The sequence below is a fragment of the Aptenodytes patagonicus genome, chromosome 3 (genome assembly GCF_965638725.1).
Source record: "Aptenodytes patagonicus chromosome 3, bAptPat1.pri.cur, whole genome shotgun sequence".
In the NCBI taxonomy this organism is placed as follows: domain Eukaryota; kingdom Metazoa; phylum Chordata; class Aves; order Sphenisciformes; family Spheniscidae; genus Aptenodytes; species Aptenodytes patagonicus.
Window position 1 is genome coordinate 49,026,664 of NC_134951.1, and position 17,383 is coordinate 49,044,046.

The 17,383-nt window shown below is 35.4% G+C and overlaps 1 protein-coding gene across 1 annotated transcript in view; it reads right to left on the minus strand.

The window, feature by feature from the left end:
- The window catches only part of ASCC3 (activating signal cointegrator 1 complex subunit 3), a 296,878-nt gene that overhangs the window by 32,837 nt on the left and 246,658 nt on the right, over positions 1-17,383 (minus strand). Inside the window, exons 35-36 of the mRNA XM_076333301.1 lie at positions 9,581-9,692; positions 9,171-9,305 (exon numbers count right to left, since the gene is read on the minus strand). Of these exons, the coding sequence (XP_076189416.1) occupies positions 9,171-9,305; positions 9,581-9,692 (247 nt within the window). The remainder of the gene's footprint in view (positions 1-9,170; positions 9,306-9,580; positions 9,693-17,383) is intronic.

A 17,383-nucleotide genomic window follows, 5' to 3' on the forward strand; every position in this document is an offset into this window, starting at 1 on the left:
AACTAGCTTTGTAGCATCTTCCTTGATCTGCCACCCGTGCCCTGAGGATTAGAGACTCCACCTGAGCTTGTTTTACAAGCATAACAGAAAAAATTAATCTCTGCTGGCAGCGATCCCACTGGGATACTGATGAATAATGATATCCCTCTCTTGCTGCCCTCTCAGTCCACTAGAAAAGCCACTCTAACCCAGCAACGTGGAAACCGCTGAAACCATTCCAGCTGTGGATTAGCAGGCAGTCAAGCATCCATCTGTTCTGTGTGAATCAAGAGAAAGCAAACACGCATTCTTATAGCTAAAGAAGTATTAAAAATTAGCATCTTATATGACTGCATATAGTAAATATTAAGATGATCATATACAAAAGAAAAAATAATCTATTATCTACACCTCATGTTGTTTACATTTGCTTGCTGCCTTAAGCAAATCATAAAACAGTTGGAATTCATTTCATTAACCTACAGAATATCGTGCATTCGATGATTTAATATGTTCAAGATAAAATTTCTTAATATCGTATGCATCACTTGTACCTAAAAATATTTTGTAAGTAGACATGCATACCCACACTAAGTAAATATAAGCGAACATAGTAGCATGCCTTCACCTTGATGGGAGAAGGATTTAAGAGACCTGTTGTGAGAGGGAGTTTAGCCATTTTCTCACCCTCTAAGGTGAGAGGAATAGACTTGAGATATTTTCTCTTTCTGAAAACTAGTACTTTGAATAACCTCTGCTGGTTTGCTAGTCTTTTCCACTGGAAGACAGAAAAGAAAGGCAGTGGGAAGTTGGCATGTGGGCAACCCAATCAAATTGGTGATGCCTGATTTGACTCTTCCATGGGAAATAAGACAATGATCTACTATAAATTAAGGAAAGCTGTATCTGAGCATCATACCAGATAAAATTACTTAGAAAAGTGCATAATTTGACAGTTTTCACATAAAACAATTCCAATATTTTGCCAGATGCCTGGCTCATAATCATTAAGCTGCAGAGGTGAATAAAATCTGCAACTGTTTGTTCTCTAAAAGCAAGCTTACTATGCTATACCAAGTTTATAAATATATATATTAGCTTTTTCAAATGCTAAGAAAAGTTTTGGCCTTTCGGTGGCAAAAATCCCTCTGCAATTTCTTCTAACATTATAGGTAGCATGAGCTACCTAAATAACTGTGAAATAAAAGCACCTTGTAAATACTAGGCAAATAATAGGAGAGGCCAATTTCTTAAAAGTTCATCTGTGATAATACATAACATCAACATTTAAAATAAAATTCAACGTTCTGAAGCTAGCCAGGTTCCATCAGAAAAAAAAAAAAAAAGAAAAGAATGAGACAAAGGAAGAATCTAAATGTAAATAGGAAAATACAAGTGTCAGATACTTCATTAAGGACTGATCAGTAATCCTCTTATATCCTTTTTTTTTAAACTACTATGCTAAAGGAACAATATATGCTGGATACCAATCTTGTATGATGTAATTATTTCAGCCAAACCAATCCTTATCCTGAAATTTCTGTTCCAATCACAGAACAAGCTACAAAATGCCATCCTCTTTCTTAACAGTTTTACAAGTCTGAGCAATAACTTCTTTGCTGACAGAGAAAAACATTTATGTGCCTTTAAACAGCAGTCAGTAAGGCCGAGTTAGTGTCACTAAGTGAACTGAATTCTGTGAAAACAAATTCATCAGCAATATAATTGTAACTGCTATAATTTAGAGTACAATAGTGTAATTCTATCAAAAGCAAAGGCAATAACTAGAAACCAGTGAAGACAAAAGAACTGCAGGCTGCAGAGGGCCTAAATTTGCCTATCGTGCTTTAATTACAAATTGGGAGGCAGAAAGTAGGTAGAACTCGTACTGACTTGCTAAAGGCACACCAAGCTTGTAAGACTGCCTTCTGGAGTACTTGGGGCATAAGAACCCACAGCCATTTATCAAAGCAGCATTGCGTATTATAAAATGTTCAGCTTTACCTTAATAAAGATGCAGTTTAGAACTTCAGTTTTGTTTCAACAAACACAAACATTATTTCAACAAATATATTATATATTTGAAAATAGAGCCATATGACGTGACTGCTGAAAAAAAGCTATTTTTTTCAATATGAATACTTTGCGAAGTATTGGCTGCATGTACACAACCATGCATAGTTTGAAATCTTGCATAATGACGATGGCTACAATTCTAACTGCCAAGTGGTAAGTAAAAGACTTTTGTGCTTAAATAACTAACTAACTAACTAAATAATAAATGGTGTGCGGTTGAATTGCCTGCAGCTTTAAGTAGTCAGCTAAACCAAGCTTGCTGTCACTGAACTTGCTTCTTGCATATATACCAAGGACAAGCATTGGTTTACCACAGATGGCAGCCAACGTTCACATTTGTAAGTACAAGACCAGGACAGTACTCCTATCTACCCTAGCAGGTACATAGCTTCCTGGCTCATCAAAATAGTTTTCATTGGTATACATGAGCGTTTTGCTGCTATAACTGCATCTATAGCTCCTGTTAAAGGAATTTATTTCCTCATTTTTCTGACAGAAACAGTTACTAAAGCAACTGTTTGAAATGGGGATATAGCCTGAGGCTACTGGCTTCCACTACCACAGCTATATACACTTTCACAAGTTTTTCCCTTGGAGGCTGCACCGCAATCACCACAAATTAAAACAAAAAAAAAGAAAAAAATTAAAGATACTATATTATTTCCAAGATAATAGTTCTTCTCTTACGGCCTACCTCATGGGAAATGTATGTCAAAAACCTTTAACTTCAACTTTAAAATAGGTTTTATTTTAACTTTCCTGAGTTCAGTTTTTTAAACTGGCAAGTAATGACAGAAGTTGAGTAAGAAGATTGGAGGGGAAAAAAAGGAGATCTGTTAATCTGAGATTAGAAAGTCACGTGTATTAGAGATGGGAAGGTTTTATATTTTCTCATTTTGAATGTAATTCTTTCTTATTGATGCCATAAAAATGAAAGACTTATGCCATGTTCAGTTAGCTGTCAGTGGTGGGCATTGTCATCTTGATTTACCAACTGACTGCTTTTCTGGAAAGGTGGGCAGCATATAGCATCATAGAATCATAGAATCATTGAGGTTGGAAAAGACCTCTAAGATCATCGAGTCCAACCGTCAACCCAACACCACCAGGCCCACTAAACCATGTCCCTAAGTGCCTCATCTACTCGTCTTTTAAATACTTCCAGGGATGGGGACTCCACCACTTCCCTGGGCAGCCTGTTCCAATGTTTCACCACTCTTTCAGTAAAGAAATTTTTCCTCATGTCCAACCTAAACCTCCCCTGGCGCAACTTGAGGCCATTTCCTCTCGTCCTATCGCTAGTTACTTGGGAGAAGAGACCGACACCCACCTCGCTACAACCTCCTTTCAGGTAGTTGTAGAGCGCGATGAGGTCTCCCCTCAGCCTCCTCTTCTCCAGGCTAAACAACACCAGTTCCCTCAGCCGCCCCTCATAAGACTTGTGCTCTAGACCCTTCACCAGCTAGAGCACATATGAAAGCATATGATGCTTTCAAACCAAAAATCAAACAATTCCTTTGGAAAAAGAAAAAATAATTGTGTCATGATGTTAGAAAAAAATTACTGTATTCAAGTACTACAGCAACATTCAAAACTGCTCCATCTACTGGGGTTAGAGAAAAATCAAGACAAATTTAATGTGTGAGCATTCATGTGTGTAAGTACTCTTTCTGCTAAGTACAAGATACTTTGAATATACTGGATATAGATGATGAAATTTGGATGCTATTAAAATTCACTGTAGCATTTTGTTTTATTTTCATGAAGCCAAACACAATTTTCAAGTTTAAACTATTTTATTAAACATACTGTGATACTATCTAGATGTTCCAAGTGGGAACTGAAGCACAAATGTTTTAAAATATTAAAATCCAGAGAATATAGGCTGTATAAAAATTAAGTAAATGATCCTGGAAATGCCTGTGTTCAGGATGAAATTTATGCATTGAACAGTCCCAGGTATGGATTAATTGCGAAGAAAAGATTTAATGGTAAGAGGTAACAGTTTTCTCCTATTATAAGGGGTCACTAAAATACGCATAATGGCTGAGGCCTGTTCCTATTTGTAGAGTGGCCACAGCAGTCATGTTCATATTGTTGAGAATGCACGATATATGTGAAATCAAATATGTAAGTTCTTTAAAGGTTAGCATGCAACATAATTGCTTTTCATCTGATACAAAGTTTACATAATAAAGTATTTCTGTTCTTGACACTGAAATGCCATATTTAAAAAGAATAACATAATGAATATAGTCTTGCTGTACTTTTATGCCTTAAAGAAAATCATAGTAGCACCTTTATTTCCTTCAAAATTAAATGTAAATGTAAATTTAAACTAGAAAATGACTGACTTAAGAAGAGTGATCTGATTTTTTTCTGAAATGGCTATAGAACAGAAAACCAGTTTTATATAATATCTTAACAAAAACAAAAGCAATGTTTCTGCCACAGCTTGCAGAGAAAATATTACACAAACGAGCTCACATTAGCTTGTTCTTGGACAATATTTTTGTACCTTATTAAATCCTCCTTCCCTGGCATCTAACTGGAGACCAGTTGAAAAGATAGTTTATCACCGAGTCAAAAACCTTTGTGGCCCCTTCATGGGAGACTGAACCAGCAGCTTTAACATAGAATCCTGCTATGGAAATAAAATTACTATAGACTGAGAGTGTAAATATTCACAAAACTCGCATATTTCCCTGGTTAGAATAGGATGTTGCCAATGATGATGAACAGAAAATAAAGCTATAAGTTAATTGAGTTACCTAGAATCTCATAGTACAAATACCTAACAGGTAATGAAAGACAGATAAGGCATTAACAACTTTACCCTTTTGTTATCTATGTATCTGGGATGGAGAGCACCTGTTTGATGAACCTCCTCCTTCTACCTTCCAAATTTGCTACTCCAGCAATGCCAGATTTTCTGCTGAGTTCCAAAATACTTAGTCTAATACAAGCCAGTGTAACAAATCCATGTCAATTATCACATAGAAATATAGGGAAGAGGTATGTGGATACCAAACTTATAAGCCCGTGTTTATATCACAGAAAGATGGATACGTGTGCCCCACTATAGCACAAATACCATGTTGTTCTGTCCCTAAGCTCCCCAGTTAGAAAGAAACCCATCTCTTATAACCAGTTTACATGAAAGACAGCAGTAGGCACGAGAAAACCAACTAGTTCTCTCTTGCAGGTAGAATTCAAAAACAGAAATAAGGGAAAACATGCAGATAAAACAAGGGATGAAAGATGGTAATGTTCTCCCCTTCACTGTCTGGTATGAACAGATATGACAAAGTATTTGCTCTGTAGGTAAGAATATTAACCAGGTAACCGGATAAGCGTAGTAACAAATCACCAAAAAACATGAAGCTAGTGGATCTAGCCAACACAGTCCTGATCAATCATCAAGACAGACCTCCTTTCCTCAAGGTACAACAAACCTCCATTTGATTTTAAAAAGATTTGTGGTGACTGCTGCTTTAGTACAGAAATTGACAAAAATTACCCCAAAGTATCTCTCACTGCTTTTTACCTAGACCTCCGTTTTAATCTCTGCACCTAACTTTCAGAATAAAAGGAAACAGTCTTCAGGTACCTCAGGGAAATCCAGCCTGTCAGTAATAATTCATGAAGACTTTCTCATCAATAATACTTAATGCAAGAAGCACCATAACTCAACAGTGATTAAGCTCATTTGGATTACTACTGTCTGAAGCACGGTTAGGAAAATTTTAAAGAAAGCTCTATGGAAAAGCATCAAACATTTTCTCTCAGAAAAATTACAGCTCCACTAGCACAAGTCAGTTACAAAAGTAACCGAATCTGAACTTCGCTTAATAACTGCAAACCCAAGACAGATTAAACATCTCGAGTACAGATTTACTGAGAGGAGAAGGGAAAGCGTGAGGGCATTGTACCCCACCTATTTGTATCACTTACTACTATATACTTCCAACATGACTGCGGGGCTGTTCCCATGTGCCATGTTCCTGTTCATGTTATGGATACTTCAACCCCTAACCATACTGAAAAAAGTTCATTTGATCTTGCAAAATGCTGGCAGATGATGAAATGAAAAGATAAAATAAAAACAGAGAAAATAACAGATACTGGAGAAGACTATGAATGGTCTTGACTACTAAGTGGAAACAAATCTTGCTATCAAGTGACTTTTCTGAGGGACCCATCAGCACTAGAAACAGGATGACTCGAAACTACTTTTTCACGTGAGTTGCAAAGATTCATTGGTAATTCACTGGTGAATGATCCTGAATTCTGAACGCTCTCATCAGCGTGGCAAAATGTCAATCTGAAACTCAAAATCTCTTAAACTCAGATTTAAAACCCTTAATAAAATCATAAATTTCTGAATTCTTGAATGCAAACTTGCTTTTTTCCTGTTTTTGTTTTAAACAAACGTTTGCTCCTTTTCAAGTTACACATTGACAATTTGGTAAAAACTTGTATATATCCCATTTCAAACCCACATCATCAGTATTTTCTTTGTTACAGTTGTACACTTCTGCCTTCCTTATATACATCAGACAACTTGTAAATGTCTAAAGGTTTGCAAGATTATGAACGATGCCAACAAAAAACCAGACCCACATGTCACATCTACAAAATCCTGCAACTGCATTTGAGAAATGTTTTGGACAGTTATTCTTAAATAACACAGTCCAAAATTAAAAACTTTAAAACTGAGTGATCAGCAGAATAATCACAATTACAATTATATTTTGCAATGATAACAGGCCTTTTTGTACTATAGCTACAGCTTTCAGTTCCAGCATCATTAAGAGATTCTTCAAATTACTTTTTAAATATCCTTTTCCCTCAGGATTTTCACTTATACCTAATTAGACTACTTACCCCATGCCATGTAATTCCCTATTGCCAAAACTGCTAAATGCTTCAATAAGAAGGAGGAGGGCACCAGTGGAGCAAGGCAGATGTAATGTCATTGGTTAACAATAGAGGTGTGAAGCAACTGCTGTAATTATAAAACTCATTAATTCACAGTGTTTAGGGGAAAAAAAAAATCCTTGGCAATAACTCTGTTGAAACGGCAATTCTTTTCAACACTACCTCAGATTGAAAAAAATCTTTCAATTTACACCTTCAACAAGACAGAATAGTAATTCCACTAGTAATTATGAAAATCAACATCTGCATAAAAAGTAAGGAAAAATTGTCAGCTATAATGGCATCCAGCATTCATACATCCTTTTCATCTTTCAAATTGGCACACGTGGCACATTTTGACCCCTAACCGATTTTATTTTTAGTCTCATTCCTCTAAGACTGTAAATGGACAACTTCCAAGACTATATTTCCAGAAAAAAAATAAAGAATTAGAAAGAATTAACGCAAGATTAATTAATTTTAAATTTTACAATCTCTGCCCAACAGTAGGGTCCCAGGTTTCATCTACAACAGAAATATTTGCCATTTACCTTTGCATTTCATGGATGCAAGCTGTTTAAATAGATGAGGAGCCCTGACAAGATAGGCAGCACTAGGTTCTGCTTCCATCATTCATCTTCCCTATGCTGCTAACTAGCTTAGGCAGTGTCATGAAATGTCCCCCATCTCTGCAAATGCTATTCTCAAACTTTCCCTGTCTAAATTTGTCTGAAAAAAATTTCTGAAATTTCTAGGTGGAGAAAATTTTCTCTAGAGAGAAGAGATTTTAAAGAGACAGCAGCTGGAGTAAAGCTCTCACCTTGAATACTCAACATTATATTATTTAACTTCTGTTCACTATTGGGTATTTCTTCTTAAAATTTCAGTTACTTTACATACAGCATATATAGGAATTGTGGTCGATTACCATTTTGAATTCAGCCGAATACACTGAATTTCATTTCATATAATTTGCAATGTTTTCTGACGACAGAACAACAGATATTGCAGGGTCAGTGATCGCAATTCCCCTATTTAGGCTGTCTAACACTTTCCATTATAAAAGATTACTGTGGCCTTTATTTCTGAGCTGTAACACTCTGAATGTTTGCAGCAGGCGATTTAAATTTATCAGAAAGAAAGTCTCTGTACTAGAAAAGTGGCTTTCCTAGTGTCATAAAATGCAGATCAGATTTTGTTGAGATGCAAACTGTTGAATAGCACTATTTTATTTTTCTTCTTGTATTTCTCCTCAGAGAAATTTTGGCAGCATGTCAAAACAATAAGGAATATAGAAGTAACAAACATAAATACTATAAGATGGGACTCTAGATTTTGAAGTTAACACTTGGAAATCAGAATATTAAAGAATTTGGGCCACTTGTATACTGTATATAGTATAACAGAGACTATAATCATAAGTGGGCAGAAGTCAGTTTTCCTGGATAATATTCAGGCACTTCTGGTTTTCAAATCTGTGTGTACAAGTGGAGTTATACCATTTTGAAAAAGAAGACTTTGTAGATAGAACTACTTAGAGTACTTAAAAAGGAAAACGGAGTAAAATCTGATTCTTTTATGATGAGAACGTAATACTATCACGCTGCATTGTACACCATGTCTCCAGATTTGTACCCTAAAATCTTCTGCCTTGCATTGCACTTCTCTACTAAACAGTCACTAGACTAACTGTATGAGCTGGCATTACTGCAGGTTATGACCTCAGGGATTGTGAGGTGGCTGGGAGAAGGAAAAGGCGGCATTTTAGGAAACAGGTCTTCCCCACATGTCTCCCCCACTTCTTAAAGCTGCTGTATCTTCTGGATTGTCCCAGTGCAAAGTGATGGCCCTGGTACAGATTTAGGGTGTTGATATGCACTTATTATTCTGGCATTTTAGTATTATACCTAACTTACTTAGAAAAAAACAAATATTAGATTTGTATAGATCCTGAATATTATAAAGGGACATAAGAAGAGAAACAGGTGTATACAGTAGTTTTGATGTACTGATTAGATGAAACACTTGAAACATCAAAAATGATTCAGGTATATTACTCAAAACAACAAAAAATGAAATTACAGATCAGGGAAGAAAGGCTTTTTTTAATTTTAGGGTGTTTTTTCATACACTTGTAAGTGTCTTTAAGAGTCACGAGTTACATATGTTTAAGTTAAGAAAATACCAGCACTTACTGTCAGAATTAAGAGCAATTCTTCAATGTTGCTTTCAGGTTTTAACTGATCTTTGAACATCCCAATAGTTGGATGCTTCAAGTAGTAATAGGAAGCAATGCGGCCATATGTCAGAGGTTCAATGCTGCGATTATCCTGTTAGAAGGGGAATCAAATATACATGGTTCAATATAAATGGTTCCTACAAAACTGTAAAATATTTTAAGACTACTTTATAAGAGAGAACAGCAAAGATGATTTAGCATCATAATTTAGCTGCAACCCCAATTAAGCTCAGTTTTCGACATAAGTCTTACAAATAGCTCCATAGACAAACTCTAACATCTCAAATCAGGAGCATGTATCTTGCTGTTCCCAACTTTTAGGAGCATGTATCTTACCGAATCTTGTAAGGCACAGATTAGTCTTACCTCCCCAATTTCAATACAGAAGGAGCATTCCAAATCAAAGAGGGATTTCTCAACAAGGCTTGAGAGGTACTTATTCATAGTGTCATGGCTCACATCATCCAAGTTATAGTAACTAGATAAATTGAAAACAGATGCATTACATGAATACTTTTGACACTCTGAAGATTCTTAACAATAACGTCTTGTAGGAAAACTTACAAGGCTGCTATAATACACACACATACTTGGAACAGCAATATCCACATTAAACAATTAAACACAGAACTATTCCCTTATATAGTCTAACAAGAAATTAATGATTCTTAAACGGTTTGTGGGAGTAACCAACATAATACAAGCATGTACATATGGAAAGATGGTAATTTCTCTGTCTATTAATAGAAAGGTTGATACAAACAGAACTGGACTGGCTATATTTTGTTAGTGGGAAAATTTTCCTGGTTGCATAAGTATATTTTCCTGATTATATAAGTATGAAAGTGAACAAGCAATACTAACACAAGTAACAGTATTTTTACTTCAAGAGAAAGGAAGAAAACCCACCAAGGATAGCAACTGTTCATACATCCTGGAACTCTGAAAATAAAAACTAGGCATATAGTGACATCTCTTGAAAAAGTAACCTTACACCAATCCAAATGTTGGTGTTTGTTGTCATATTTCCGTGTCATTTTATTCTCAAAGTTAAAATTGCTAAAAAAGGAATAGGGTATTTGTCAATGTGGTTACTTCACATGTTCATTTTCAGGTAAAATCGTTTAGGTAAACTACATATAGTAATAATGGTTCTTAGTTATCTGTATGAAGGAAAAATGTTTATAAAAAGTGTGCCAAAACATACTGTTATGCCAGCATATAAAAAAGACCCAGTGACTGAAGTTTGCACTCCTTAACTGTAGAATTTAAGCTGTATTATAAGATTCTTACTCACACAAACTAACATAATTTCAGGGAGAGCTTTTACCTAGAAAACTCCAGATAAAAATGTAGTAAGAACTTGTGTCCTAGATTCAACAAAGGCACCAACTCAGAAAGTAACAATTAAGTTCAGTGAGCCGTAAAGAAAAACTGAGCATGCTCAGAAAGTTTAAAAATTCTGAATTTAAGCAGAGCAATTAAATCATGCAATTTCAAAGTGGAATTCAAACAAACAAAAAATTTGATGCTTTATTGAAATGTTAAAAAGCGCAGTAAAAAAGGTTGTCCCTGCTCATTTAATTCTGTAAAATACTGTCGCACAAATGGACTACTGAGATTGCTGCAACAATGAAAGATGCTCCTTTGTTCATACTAGCTGCTTTACTAAAATTTCCTACTGTTACGATGTACTCAGCATCCCCACTGGAAACAATGCCACATGCTGTAATGGAGATTAGGTTCTTTCAGTGTTATTTTGTGCAGATGAACAACAGGCTGCAAAACAGTGTGCTGAGATTCATTTTAGCTGATTTTACATAGTTACAGCTACACCTGAGTTAGTCTTTTTAACTACCTTTACTGCCAATGAAGAGAAACGTGCGCTTGCAGAATGCTATTCATCTGAAGTATTTTATATATCTGCTTTAGGATGAGGTGAAATGTAATCACTGACTAAAAAACAGAACTTTGGACAGTCAGTTCAGTTGCTGATGCTATATTTGGGCAGATGAATCCCATTCTCTGGTTTAAGCTCTATTTTGTTTACTGTAATGCTGCTGTTAGCAAATTTCAAAAGATGGAATTGCATTTTTATATACTACAAGCATCCTTCCATGGCTGTTTTATTAACAGAATCTGATTTGCATTATTATTTTCTTAAACACAGTTTTTAACATTTATCTTTTTGAATAGCAATAGCATAACTGAAAAATGCCTGCATGCTAAATAGCAGTACAGTAATTTCCAGATTTCTCCCTTGTTATTAATCCCAAATTATGGGGCTAATTCACTTTGAATGTTCACTTATAATTGGGTAAAGTTGGAGTAAAACACTACTACCATAAGAAAAAGATTAAAAAAATCTGTTCTGATAGCAGGAAAACAGTCAGCTACATTAGACAACAACAAAGTGTATATATATGGCAGTGGAGTATTCAACTCTGTGATATTTTATATGGGTTCATGCTGAGATGATCTCAAATATTTAAAACATAGCTATTGTCCAAAACGAAACCAAAAGATATATTTACATTGACTAAAAAGCTTTATATAGTAGACAGCCACACATTATGAGCCTCATGCAAAGAAAACTTATTTGTAGCAAAAGTACTCTAACATTGTTTTCAATGCAACTTAATTTTCATGAGTTCCGTTTTAAATTTACTAAAGTAATGCAGTAATGATAAAAATGGTCAATATTTCCATCTGACATCTTATCACCAAACACATTTAGAGTCTGTTTATTAGCAGAAATTACTTTGTAACATTTTGTTTACGTTCTGGAAAGAATTGAGCAAATTAACTTCGTAAGTTGTTTAAGGATGTGAGAAGATGTTCTATTTCATACATCTAAACCACTAATGATCATTAGTATTTTTCTCTAAATTGAATATAACACTACTGAAATGATTCTAATTAAGGCACTTTGTTGTCACGGTATTCAGACTTTCACCGTATCATTGCAGCACTATTATTTGCAGTACCACAACACTGATGATGAATACTGATAAAACAAAGGAAGAGATATGGGCAATACACTGAAATTATTTTTTGAGACTGAAATTTAAGACAGTAATTCAAACAGATTTTATCTCGTGCTCTGCCTAATTTGCAGTATTTCACACTGAAGTCGTAATCATAAAAGGCATTATAATGCCTTTTAAAACCTATGTGAATTTTAAATTTGATGATTTTCAGTAATTTTTTGTCAGAGGAGTAAATATATAGCTGCCTAGTGCAAATAAAACAATGTAAAGAAAAATCTTAAATGGTTTGTAATCTTGAGTGAAGTGGTACCAGTGTGTTTTAACTACTATCTATAATGGGGTAAATATAATTTTGAGCACACCCACAGGAGCTTCTTGGTCACTCAGCACATTTTCCCCTAATAAAAAGCAAAGCCATTCATCTAGAAAGACTATGTTAAAATCATTAGCGAAAACAGAGGGATCATGACATTAGACATTATTTTGAATGCACGGGCATAAATGCAAGTTGAATTTGGCATGTTGGTATGCTCCAAGTATAAAAACTGCATCATATGTGAGTTCCTCTATGAAGCTATATTACCTAACTATTTAATTACAGATAAAGAATAAAAACAATGCAGTTTCATGCTCACTGCATTGAATCATCTAGTCATTATTTTCCCTTTGCTATAAACAGACAGCCTACCTTTTTATCAGCACACCATTTCATTTATTTCACAGTGAAGCCCAGTTTCACAATAATTGACTTGTCAGAAGCTCTAATTTATGAGGCTGGGCTCTGTAAGCCTTCTCCTATATTGGACTCAACCTGCACACAAGCAGGGTTGAATATTTACAATGCTGTTAACAGGTGCTGAGTTGTTTAATGATTCTAATAGCCAGAAGCGTACTGAGAAAGCCAGCGGGATCACAATTACAGGCTGTTTGAACACAACAATTACTCGTCCCCTGAGAGGTGTGAAAGTCAAAGGCAGTTTTATCCTAACAGCATCTAGCACATGGGCTAGACAGGCTAACCTCCATTAGTAGTCCATTGGGAAAAAGCAATAACAAACCCCTAGGTATCATAAAAATTTACAAAGTATGTAAAATTTAAACAATCAAAAACTGAAGGAACTTTTTATTGTCTTTTAAATAATATATTTAAAATCCCAAACCTTGTAGAGCTTAGCAAGAACAACAAACCGTGAAACATGAACTTATTTCTCTAATCTAAGGAAGTGTGGAATTTCATCAGCTGAGAAAGACAGAGAGACGTGCAGGAACATAAAATGTAGATGAAGTTACACAAAACATTTAGGATTTAATGTGAATGGTGGCAATCATTTCCTGTTTAGCTTATGTAAACCTGCCCTGAGATCTCTCTGGGAAATTTTTCATCAGCCTTGAAATGGTCCTGCTATAACTGTCAATGCTGTGAAGTCATTTGTTACAGCACCATGTTTTTTATGTTCAGATTATACGGTAGTAATAGTGACACACATAATGAAAATCGGTGGCAGAGTCAGCCAAAAATATTAAAAGAAAAAACTTGCTAGCCGGAAGGCCTTTTGAAACAAATGCACAAAAAAGCCGAATCTACAGCATTCACTAGATAGCATGAAAGTGTGCTGTCTGAGATTTTACAGTCCTGAAAGCAGAATTTTGTTATGAATAAGTATGGGGGAAGCACAGATAGTCTTTTTTGTAAATCGCTTCACTGCAGTCATCGATTGTGTTTACTTTCATCAGCTTGTGGCCTTCAGCAGCTCCCATCTTCAAATGGTTCCATGGAAATGGTACTGAGTATATGGCACAATTGATGGACCTTCATAGCCAGAGAGCTATGAACCAGTGTACCAACTCACTTCTGTTGTTAAGGCATCACTGACTGACTCTGGAGTCTGTGACTGGCTTGCTAAAATGCATTACAGCATGCCCAAATGCTGCAGACAGTAATCTCTATCTGTATTTTACTTGTATTGTGTTTTCCTGCATTCATATATTTGCTTATGCCAGGTATGAGGAATAGATACATTACTATCTTTAATCAGTTTTTAGTATATTGTACATCGTGGTTATTTAAGAAGGTAAAAAAAGAGTCCAGTTTCTCTGACATCAGCAAGGTATTTGCCTCCACATCAGTGCTCCTAATTAAAATATTTACAAGAAAGTTTACCTCCTAAGATGTCTTCATAAGGTGAGAAATCAGAGGGGATAGGCACATGTAAATTTGCTTACATATCGATAGAGCAATTCTTTTTCCTATGATATATTCCAACAAATTATTTGTACAGGTAAATCATATCCAAGAGCAGGAAGACAATTATGTGAATTTCCTTTCTGAATGGGGAGATGCGGGGTTTTCAGCTTTGCATTCTCACCTAAGACTGCAGCAGACTGGGGAACAGGAGGCAGCTCAAATACTCAGCAGCCTGGGGCGTCCCAGTCTGAGAGAATCAGAAAAACTTTATTCGTGTGAATAGTTTGGTAAAAGCATACCATGAACTACATTCCTGTGCTTTTTACATCACTGTGACCCTAATAATTTAAAAGAACAAGCTCTTGCTATGAAATTCATAATAATGGCTATAGCTGTTATTGATGAAGTATATATACAGGCACACAGATCTACATGTGACTGTAAAAGAAAGAATCTACCCTGAGAAATAGCTATTTGCCAACTCAAAATATGGATATTGGTAATTACTGCAGTGTAATATACCTGCATCTTCTTGGCTTCTGTTCTTAGTAGCTACTGCCAAAACTTTTCCATTTTATCTCTTAATCTTAGTTAATTTAACTTTCTTCAGTAATCCCCCCTTCTGATATAATTCCAAATGAGCCCTAAAATTCTGAAGAACTGTGATTTTGTCACTGAAATACATATTATTCTATCCTGACTGGCCAGTATTAGCTGTCACCTCAATACCAGAAACTATATTGGAACAGTATATAACAATAATTTTTATTCAGATGTTTTATTCACATTATTAGACATGCTCAGCTAATCATACTGAAAAATGGAAATTTAAAGTAAAATATAAGCGTATGATGATAAGAGCATCAGTCTGAGATAATTTAATTATAATTTATGCCACATTATTCTTTCACTCCAGAAAACTTCGTAAGACTGACATAAAGTGAAAAAAAAACCCCTTAATAATAATTCTTAGAATGAATTAATAAAAATTTTTTCAGGTCTTCACAAGGCATTTACGCAGAAAATTGATTTTATAAGTGTGTACGTACACACACACACAGTCATATATATTTATAAATACATAAAAAACTACACACATTTTAATAGTGATGTGATGTGTGCTCTCAGAATATCTAAAAATTAACTTCCCAAATGAAAGCTGATTCTGCTTAACTTTACATATGTTGTAAATTTCTTTTTCTCTTTTACTGCACATGTATCTGGAAAATATCATAACCTGATTTATAGAAAATGTTTCCCATAGCCATTTCTCTTTTGTAGAAAGTTGCAGATTATAATCTTTTATAAAGGGTAAACGAGTGAAATAGTCAAGGAATTTCAGCCAAGGAAAGGAGACAGACGAGCCTCTCAAAATAGCCCCTTTCACAGAACAGGGCACTTTGCTGATCTGTCCTGTATGATCTTGACTAAGTAAAGAACATATCGATTACAGTTGTATGTGGAAAGGAGAACAGGTTGTAGTACTTGACTGAAGTAGCACAGAAACTTTGACTTAACATGCAAATTCAAAACCCTCTACATTTAGGAATAATTGCTTTGGGGGAGGGAGAGAACAGGGAAGAAACTCTGGATATTGAGACTGATACAGTTTGATAAGCAGTTTTATTTGGACCACCCCTCTCATTTGCACATCATCTCTTGAACAACATGCACATGACTAGTCAGTATGCCTCTGAACAAAACTAGCACTCAAGCTACTCCACTCCCCCAAAACCAACAGCTCAATTACTCCTCTTAACTGGGCAGTTAAGACCCATTTCACAGATTTCAAGATAGAAGCGTTCATCAAACAAGAAAATTAAAATGGTTTGATGAAGTTTTGTAACGTGCAAAGATTTTCAACGCCACCATTTAAAGAGCCATTATTACAAGTCTAACGAATTACCTCGTGTGCCAGAAAAACTTTTGTAATGACTGCATGTTTAGAAGAAACCTGGATACTTAGAGCAAAAGGATACTTCGATCTCTAGCTCACAACAAAGGTAGATTAACATTACTTAAATAGTACAAATTGTAGGCATCAGTAAGGCATTTTATGATACTGGATTGGAATAGAATGATCCTAGATTTGTTTATGCAGCTTTAATATACAAGTAGCTAAAACTGGCAATAAATGAGAATATAAATCTTCTGCATATTATCTAAGCCCATTATTTTGGGGATTTACAGCATCACATGCAATGACTTTTATGCCAATGAATCCCAAGGCAATTTACCAATCATGCATATGGGAATTACTTATTCACCACTAAGGTACAATCACCTGCTGGCTGGAAAATAGTTCTTGTTTCACAGTGGAGAGAAAGTCAACAAAATTGCTTTGGGGCAGGACATGATAAAGAACACTGTATCAAGTGACACTGAGTAGGTATTGTGTAACTACCCAAACCAAAATCCAGCCATTGTGCTCCTACTCTCGTGAAAAAAATAAACCTTAAAACCTTTGGATTATTAAGGGCCACAAATAGTTCTTGTTTGGTAATATCAATCATTTCACATGCTCATCTATGGCACAGTAAACTCCATTACTATATTGCAATTTATTCAAAGTTATCTCAACTATCACTGACTTCTCTTCAAAAAACTCTTCAGTTTTCCTTTGATGTATCTCATTCAAACTGACTACGCTGGAACTGCTTGGCTTGTAGGAGGTCTGAAAATACCACAGATAGTAGGTCCAGGAACTCTACTGACTGGCTAGTTTAGTAACTTTGGATGAAACTTAATTGAATTTATTATCATGTCAAAGAATGGAAAGTGTGCACATCCATTGCATTTGCACTTGGTATCTAGAAGTGACCTCTGACACAGTCAATAATGTCCTTAATTTTTCTCCCTGCATGACTGAGTACAGAAGGAATGCTGAGTACCTCCGTGTGGATGAGACAGGGGGTAGAGCAGCACAACTTGTGAACTGTTCCAACCTGTATGTGTGGCGTTCCAATGAAAGACTCCAATTTCATTAGAAAATTC